This window comes from Diadema antillarum, unplaced genomic scaffold (assembly GCF_040938485.1).
Source record: "Diadema antillarum isolate AM-2024a unplaced genomic scaffold, OU_Dant_1.0 scf00000033, whole genome shotgun sequence".
Taxonomy (NCBI): domain Eukaryota; kingdom Metazoa; phylum Echinodermata; class Echinoidea; order Diadematoida; family Diadematidae; genus Diadema; species Diadema antillarum.
Window position 1 is genome coordinate 2,583,062 of NW_027270922.1, and position 9,895 is coordinate 2,592,956.

The window sequence follows — 9,895 nt, forward strand, 5'->3', positions numbered from 1 at the left end:
ATATTTCATAGTATCTAATCTGTGTTTTTTTACAACAAAATCAAATACCCCCCCCCCCCCCAAATTAAAAAAAAAGAGAAAGAAAATAGACTGGCATTTTGTCTTTCCTTTTACCCAGATCCAAACGAGCTAATCTCTGGAGTTCTATGTCATCAACACAGCGACTCTAATGAACAGTAGATACGAGTTTACCTGCTTATAGGGATTAATCGGAGCAATAGTGTGTTTTCTGCATACGTTCGTGTCACCACATCCTGTCTTCACACAGGCAACAGCGAGGTAGGGACATCCGCAATTTGGCTTTATGAACGGTTTACGATTCACGTAAAGTACAAGGACGCTCTCAAATATTTTTTTAAAAATGGTTTCATTGCCATGTGCAAACAGATCGATTCATGGAATCGGGCGTCCGGTACTCGTATTGCCTACGACTGAACGACGTGGAGTGTGAAATATTCAGGATATCCTATTGTAAAATATTCAGTGCATGTACTTGTGATGCGGTCTTATACCGTATGGAAAGAGTAGTGATATTGCCAACAACTATGCCAGCAATGAGACATTTGGGGCCGACTTTATGGGAATAGGGAAGTTGGCTTGTTTTCAGGAAGGAGGGGACATTTTGCTGCCACTTGTTTGCCAAAATCTGCTGAGTAGTTATCAAAAAAAAAGGAAGAAACAAAAGGGGGAGACTTGAATTTCTATCACCAAGACATGCTCTTTTCGCTTAACACTGTACCAACAACCTGTCAAGAAGACACTTTCCGATACAGTTTAAAATTCAATTCCTGCATTATAGACATAACCTGGGCAAAAGGGCTCATTTCTGAACATGACGCATCGTTTCAATATGGCGAGATAGTACATGCAGTACATTGTAGTACATACTGTTTGTCTGTATGGAATCGTTCCATAAAAATATTTATCATGTCACCTGATATTTGCACTTCGGATAGTGTTTCACAAATACCTTCTCATTCTAAAACTCAAACCCGCGAAATGACTCCCGTCTTAGGTTTCCTTTGATGTTGCATCGCGAGCAATTTCTTTAAGGTCGGCGAAGGTTTTGGAATGTCTGAATACCGACAGCATATCATGCAACGGATTACGACTTTGAACAAGGGATGCTTAAAGGAATAGATAATAGGATTGATGCATATATTTGACATTAGGAATATGCTCGTGAAAATGGAGAAGGATTGTCCTGTAGGTAGCAAGAGGCTGATACAGATTGGGGCAATACAAACGAAAAAGGAGCAGATGACAATGAACATATTTCTTGTGATTTCCACCTCGCGATTCGTGGCGGCCGTTTTCATGTCGGAAATTTTTCGTCCTTTGCTAATTCTGTAACACCTGAGGTTTGATTCTCTGACGTCACAATGAATCGACGCCACTTCACCAGTTGTGGTACTTGTGGAGTTATCTTTGACAGTAGTCTGTTGACTCTTTCCACCCTCACCCAAGGAGGTCATGTTCGAGTGATGTCTGCGAACAAAGACGTAAATGTGCGCGTAGCACGCCATGATGACAATGAAAGACGCCCCAAAAGTCCAGGCGACGATGTAGTCGTTGACTTCGCTCTTTGGATGTTCGTCGTCCCACTTGCAGATTCTATACGGTCTTGAGTAACCGAGCTGGCCGATTCCAATGGCGGGGAGTATGGCAAACATGGCGAGGGGATAGAGGTAAGCAAAGGACACCATGAGCGCGAGATTGCGAGCCTTGTAGAAACGCTGACAAGTTTGTCTAGGTCGTGTGATGACGCAGAAACGGTTGACGGCGATGAGGACGAGGAGGAGAACGCTTGCGCCGAAGCAAACACTCGTGATGCCGCCGATAGCTGCACAGAGCCAATCGACCAAGGGCCAGCCGTCGGTCGATGTCAACGCCACCGTCTGGAATGGCAGCGTCAAACAAACCAGGAGGTCGGTGATGCTGAGGGCGATCACGAACACGTTCGTGACGGTGCGGAGCTTGCGTGAGGCGATGACCGCAAAGATGACAATTGAATTCCCGACGATGCCTAGCATGGCAATGACGTTTATAAGGACGCTCATGATAATGGCCCCTGCGTCCGAAACAAACTGGTCACCAGTACTATTACTGGATATGATCAATTCTGTGGTTGATAACGGGGTATTGCCTGGAGCCGACATTGTGTACTGCAGAAGCTGTCCTATTCCTTAATCATTTGAAAACGAGCGAACTTCAAACCTGTCGAAAATTCTCATCCAGTGCTGAATTGTTTAAAGGCGAGAGTCCTTGTGAACGCGACATGATACAAGGATACAATGCCAATCCACGTAAGACAGATCTGCACATAGACGGCAAATGTCCGAACTATGTAGACTTGGATATTTACCAAAGTCTGCTAGGTGACGTGCTCGAGTGTAGTCAGTATCTCTGGAAATCTTCAAAACAATGACGCATCTTCCGGTCGAAATATAACAAATGTTAAATCCATGAAGGTAAGGATACTTGTGATCTCTCTAAACCAATAAGACCGAATTCTAATCCACATGACACAAAGAGGCAGAAAAGAAGGCACAAGCTCGGATTGAGTGACCGTCAGTGAAAATCCCCACCATTGACTACGGATATTCCAACTAGAAATGACGTCAGGTGAGCTTTTTTCAATGGTGAGCTGCCCTCAGTTCCGTAAAGACTTCGCCCGTAACAGTATTGCTTACATCGAGTTTAGGAAGTGAAAGTCTATCTCATTGTTCGCTGTAATATTTCAACCTGTCATGTGTGCGGAGTTTACATTATTGCAAATGCAGTAGTTTCAGTTTGTGTCGCCATCATTCCGCTGAGCGCTGCCAATTAGAATAAAATGGGAAGATCACTTATCACAGTAATTTCTACTGGTATGCAAGGAGTGACGTTACTTATACGCATGACTACGTCACCATTTTATGCTCGGCAATAGGTAAATCTCTGCAACAATACTCAGTACCTCTTATCCCATCCTGGTTAAGAGTTGTTGATCAATTACGTTTCGTGACCCGACGACAACACTCTAGCTAAACACAAAGCTAAAGAGGAGACTATACAATGTCAACGGAGTGTGACATCTCTGTCTGCGGAGTGGACAATGAAGAAAGAGGTAAATTGACATATCGGCGTTCCCTGGATCGATCAGGTGTTTACCCAATATTTTCAAATGACGGTAGAAAGTGTTACCGTTTTCGTGTAAAGTCGTCCAGGGTGCGCGTCTCCTTTTTCACACAAAAGTCACGAGTACGGGGAATTTGTTGGGAAATTTTACGCAGTGACGGCTGGGTGTAGCGTCTAACTTGTTCTTCTCAAGGTCGTCTCTCTAATGAATTAAATGATACCCAGGGACCATATCCTGATGGTTTACTCCAGTAATTAGCATTCTTTCTATTTTCAGAGCTTATTAAATTTTTAGGAGGTTCATTAACAACCATGGCAACAAGCGTTTTAGTGGAAAAGTCTGACGCGTATTAATGCAAGTTTATTTCTGAATGGACTTATAAAGTCAAAACACAATTCTCAGAAGAGTCTCGAAATTCATCCTCCACCATTTGGAACTTTGTTTATGATAAATCGAAAGGATTTACCAAGAAACTTTTCTCGCAGACGCAATTTGCCAGGATAAAGAATAGTTTTTGAGATCTTTGAGATCAAAAGTGTAAAATAATTTCTATCGTATACATACAACTTTTATTCTGGAAGAGCCCTCCAAAATCATTTGAGGATATATGTAAAACAAAATTTTTATAAGTGATCGATCGTACCCAAGAAGCACTCTCATTTCCATTACATATTGCATGCGTGCTTGCTATTCATTCTAGCACGGAAGATCGGTGGATATTGCCGTGGCCCCAGTTGTCGATTACCGATAATGAAGTAATCTGAAAAACAAGCAAACAAACTCATAAAAAAAAAGAAGAAGAACAAAGATAGATCTACGTAGCAAAGAAGGACCAAGTACGCTCGGAGACTGTATTGTACTTCAGGCGAACGTGATTTCGCATTTTCGTCGTTACCTAAATTAAATCTAATGTCATGCCATTTTTGACACATTTCTTTGGCATAAGTGTACATGTCATGGCAATAAAAAAAAAATGACAGTCCTGCAGCCATAAGGGAACAATGTTTTGCCTTTTACACCAGAGTTAACGACAAATCGGTATTCTGAGCGTGTAATTGGCCGTGAAATGATGGAAAACTTAATGATACCAACGTGTAGCATTCAGCACCCCTGTATGGCTGCTTGGCTGCATTTTTCTTTTCTCGGCCATAACGATGTTTACCGTCTGATCGTTACAGAAATTAAGGAGCAGTTAAATCTCCTTTTTATAGAATTCAGAAATAAATTACGGGCTGAACTCCAAGTGATTTAATTAATTCACGTGAGATGCTTTGAAGAGGATGAGGACTTGGCATGCATAGGTTAAGGGTTATATAGTCAAAGACCCTGGTGCGCACATGGATTCTTTGGTTGTTGAATATACAGGGGGGGGGGGGAGAGATCGGGGGCATTTCTTGAAGCGTTTTGTCAGATTTTCTTTTTTTTCTGACAAATCGTTACAAGCTACTGAGATCTTTACATCTGATTGTCTGAGAGCAAATTTGTCTGACAACTTTGTCGGACAAAATGCTTCATGAAATACCCCCATGGAGCGCTCGCTGAGGGCATATTACGCGCGTAATCATAATCTAGGCGTATATTACGGATGGATGGAATTATAATTAGATGGAAGAAAATTTACTTTTTGTCTTCAAAACAACAACAACAACATAATTTTAGGCGAATTAAAGGGAAAACCACGGTTCTCACATGCCCGCGTATATAAGAAGGACAGAAACTGTCAAGGTGATTATACTGTTCCCTGAAATCATCAGATACCGTCATATCAGTTATTCCTATGATCAAAAAAGTAAAAAAAAAGGGGGGGAGGAAGAAAGAGGGGCCCTTTACTGACCTGCACATTATTGACAACTTCTTGCTCTGCTTAAAAAAAATAAAGATGCAAACAAACAAACAAACAAGCAAACATGCAAACAACCAAACAAACAACGATATCCAAATAACATAGAATTGGCATCATAAACCTATATCATTATTTGTCATAGTAAAGCAATCCCCTCCCCCTCCCCCTTTCACTTGTTTGATCACAACCGATAACTACACTTGTAAGAATACTGAGCCATACGGACCGGTAACCTTCGCCGCATCCTGTTTCTGATCCGATAGTGGCATCAATCTTTATCAAAATACCATGTCACCAGCTAAAATTGTTTTACCCTTTGGTTTTGTATTTTCTATTTATTTGCTTGCGTTATATCTTATTCCTTTTCGTCTGCTTCCAATATTAAGGTAAACAAGTAGAAGAGGACATGAGACACTATTTATAGTTAAAAATGATTGATTTGACGTGCTTGTAAACGGAGAGCGAGTGAGACTGTTACATCGTACACCGCATAGGCGGTCCGATTTCTGATGTGAAAGCAGCCAAACATCAAATTCTGCTCAAAACTTACCTTCCAGTGGTGAATACTTTGAAGGTAAAAACTCTTATACGATAATATTATACGATCCTGGTACACGATCCTGGTACACGATATACGATACGAAGACACATTCGAATCAACACAACACAGACAGGCACATTATGGACGGGAAATGTCCGAATCATATGTCAGATTATTTAGGGAAATTACATTTCGTTTATATTTTTTTTCTCTTTGACATGATTTCACTTATCCTTGATAAACGATCATCAAACTTTCTCTGATGATCATAGAACAAAGGCCCGGGTGAAAGTTTTATTAGGTATAGTCTGTGTCTTGATCTACATACTCTGAAGTATATGGATCCGCGTGGGGGTTACTCACGGCATATCCGGTTGCCTTATAAGAAAGGGCTAAACATGATTTCCTGTCTAATGAAAACAATAATGATAAGTCACATTTATATAGCGCCTAGTACACAAAAATGAATTAATGTTTGTATGCAAATTGATGAGAGGAAAATATTGAAAAAAGGAATATAACATTAGAGAGAGACATAGAGACAAGACGAGATGAGAAGTGATGAAAAGTCTAATCCATTGTCACGTTAAAGAAATGCCTTTTTCCAAAGATGGCTTGTAACTGATCAGTGGGAATCAGCGGGAATGCTGGGGAATGATTGTTCCAGTCCTTGTGGGATTATAAGAGTACATTATATATCTATTGTTCAGTGAAAATTATTTGCTTCAGAATGGTCTCATTTTCAAGTATTGTGCAGTTTAATGTTTCCAGGTTAGCATGCCTGTACAGTGACGGGGCAATCGTTAACGGTAAACTGCACACTAGTTGAATATGAGACCATTCTGAAGCAAATAATTTTCACACAACAATAGATATATAATGTACTCTTAAATGAACCCCACAAGGATTGGAACAATCATCCCCCAACGTTCCCACTGATTCCCATTGATCAGTTACTAGCCATTCCCTTTCAAATCAGCTACTGTTTGAGATGCCTAGGTAATTGGTCCAGCTGGAAGGTCTTGCTCCACATTTTTTTTTTTTTTGGGGGGGGGGGGGTTGGGGGTCATATTGTGAGGGTGACTAAACGAAGTTTTTTAAAAGTGACGGTTTCTTGCCGAATGATATTTTGTTATTAGATGTTGTAGATAAGAAAAGGGTCTAGTTCTTGTGAGCACATGAACTCCAGTGTTGAAATCTTTAAGTCAATTTGCTTCTTGAAAGGCAACCAATGCAATTATCTGTAGACTGCTTACATGTTCGTTCAGTCGCATAGTTGTGTGTTCGTTGCAATTCTTCGTTTTCATTGTTAGGTACAGAGACCATTAGTTATACGAAAACCAAGCCGACACATTAAATGAGAACATGTCCCAAGTTTGGAAACTGTCGCTCAAGATCACATTTTTCGTCTTGTTGGTTGGGACCGAAACGGTAGGTAATATTACATAGTTGCAAGACTCTTTTGTGAGAAATAAAATGGGAACAACGTATCCCATTGAAGCCTATCGCCGACCTTAAATGCATCCCTAAAGCAACGAGGTTCATTTTTTTTTTTTGCCATCAGTTACCCCAGTTTAGAGATCAGGAAGTGATATTCATTTGACTACAATGATTTCGAAACTAAAAGTAGAAGACTGACCTGGTCTGAAACAGATTCCATTATTGTCCATGACTGCTACAATAGAATAAAGCTACTTTTCCTTCTAAACGCTAAAAGTAAAACGGGGATATCAGCTGAGAGGTGAACACACTACACCCACACATTGATACCTATACAAAAAACCCAATGTTATCTTTATCTCTCAGACGGATATGTATTGGGAAAGTTGAATCATTTTTTTTTTTTTTAAAGGAAGGAAGAAAGGAAGCTGCTCCCAGGTTTCCTTGTTATGTTTACCATTCCCAAGGAATCTAAAGAGATGATGTATTCAACGAAAACGCGCTATCTCTTTTAAACGCTTTGCACAACATGATCTTAAAGTTCCACTATAGCTAGAAGCCAAAAATGAAAAATGAAATAAAAATCACACTTTTGGAATCCAATGCGTCCGATCAAATTGTCATTATTCTCGAAAATATGTTTACAAATATCAATTCTGAATATGACAACCCACCTTTGGTAAATTTTGTCACATCCAAAGACACACAAAAGCACGCACACATACTACCTCACTTATATTACCTTTCTGTCTGTCTATTCATCTATTCATTTATTCATTTATTCATTTACCTATCTATCTATCTATACTCTATCTATATCTCTCCATCATGATGCTTTCCTGTTTTAGTAATGAGCACCATCCTCAGTAAATTATTTGTATGTTTTGGAATTGGCTTATTTCTATTTCCCCCTATGAAAATAACTCTTGAGAAAACTTTCTTCCAACTGGATTTTTGACAGAAGTCAAGTTACGAGGGGATTTGAGATCAAGATTATTTACTGGTGGGATGGCTTTCACAACCTAAATAGCATGTCTCTAAAATGCATGATGTACTGTTCATCCTCCAATTACATATGATGCTATATGGAAGTCGTTTCAGTGTAGAAAATGTCCAAAAAGAATGGCGGCGATTTCCAGTGTCCAACAGAAACAACCACGCTACTTCTTAGACGTTACGAATGCTATACTTGTTACTAATTTGTTGTATTCCTCATTGTATATATGCATTTATTATACAAGAAGATATAGACATCATGCTGCGTTACAGGTCTCACACGTGTAATAAGTAAAGTTGGCCAGCCCGAGCCATGTCACTTTTGCGACGATTCTAAAACAAAAGATGGCGCTATGCAGTTCGCATTTCTGGGTAAGATTTACCATGGCATGCGAACTGCATAGTCAAGAGCAAAGATTGATGAAGAGGGAGTAACGAAAACCTTTCAAAATCGATACTAACAAAAACAAAAACAAGCAAACAAAGCAGAACAAAACAAAAGCAAGACAAAAACACCTGACGGAATTTACTCTTAAAGCCAGTCATTTTACGTATTCTAAAGTGACATTCACCGACGGAAATCTTTACGAAATAACCAGCATTAAACCGTATTCTCGCTGATTGATCTTGCCTTGAATAGACTATGACTAGCCTGACTCCTGTAAAAGGCACAAATTTGGACAAAGAAGATACCTGCTTGAAACAGAAAGAATGCATGAGATACAGTGTGAGAAAAATATTGAACGGGTAAAACTTCACGGGTCAAGTTGTCGTCAGAATGTCATCTTACATGACGTCCAGTAAGGATCACACACGGCCTAGAATATGTTTGATGTCTAAATCAATTTGCGTTAACTTACATACTTTAGTAAGATGGTAGATTCTCTAAACTAAAAGTTTGTGTCAGATTGTTTTAGACAATATACTGGGACAATTGTATTGTTCTTATTGTTTTACATTTTCTGATACAGATGGAGTTATACTCAGTCAAATGAAGTACGTTTCGTCTTTTCTTCTCTTATCTTTTTTAAACAGAATAAATCACAAAGCAACAACATTTACGTGCATGCAAAGATATAAAACATTATGATTTGCAACTTTCCTTTCACTTGTCTGATATGTAGTGATACAGAACTCCATTTTGTGGTTTAACAAAAACAAACAAATACTCTCTACTGTACAAAGATGTAAATTCAGGGCGTGGAGGCCGTTTGTTGATATCACTCTTAACTCTCTTATCCATTTTGAGTTTGTGTCTGTGTGAGAAGGTGACTGAGTGTGCGTGTGTATGCTTTTTCCCACTGTTTTGTTTCGTTTTGGTGTCTTTTTAGGTTCCGTTGTTGTTTGTTTGTCCGTTTGTTTGTGTATTGTCGTTATTGGGCTTTGTATCTGTTTCCTGTTTTTGTGTGCTTGTTGTTGTTGCCCTTTTGAGCAGCAACGTTTTGTGACTGTGTGAGAACCCCGTCACCTGCGTCGGTGATGTCGAAGCATAAACAATAGATGGCGCTGCACCTCTTAGTCGTATTAATCATGCAAACCACACGACGGAGTTCCAGAGTCCTCCCCAGCATAATTGTGTAATAAAGCAAAAAGATTGTGAACCTAGCTGGACTCTAGTATGTGAGTGATGTTAAAGTTCAGATTGTTTGAAACTGGAGAATCAAACCTTAGAGCTTATGGTATACGTGGGAAGGCCTTGGAGTGGTTCAGGAGTTATCTAACTGATCGCAAACAATATGTATTTTTGAACAATCATAATTCTGATATGAGAGAACTGAAGTGTGGCGTGCCACAAGGTAGTTTATTGGGCCCACTATTGTTTATTGTTTACATTAATGATTTTTGTGCTTCGTCAGATGTGTTATCGTTCATACTTTTTGCCGACGATTCAAATGTTTTTTACTCACATGAAGACCCAAATATTCTTGTGCAGACAGTTAATTCCGAACTACAA

General features: G+C 39.6%; 1 protein-coding gene across 1 annotated transcript; it reads right to left on the minus strand.

Annotated features, from left to right (window-relative positions):
• Nucleotides 1–986: 986 nt before the first annotated feature.
• LOC139743252 (somatostatin receptor type 5-like) lies at nucleotides 987–2,159 on the minus strand. Its single transcript, XM_071653752.1, has one exon. It carries the CDS (start codon nucleotides 2,157–2,159, stop codon nucleotides 987–989), a length of 1,173 nt encoding a protein of 390 aa, XP_071509853.1.
• Nucleotides 2,160–9,895: the final 7,736 nt, after the last annotated feature.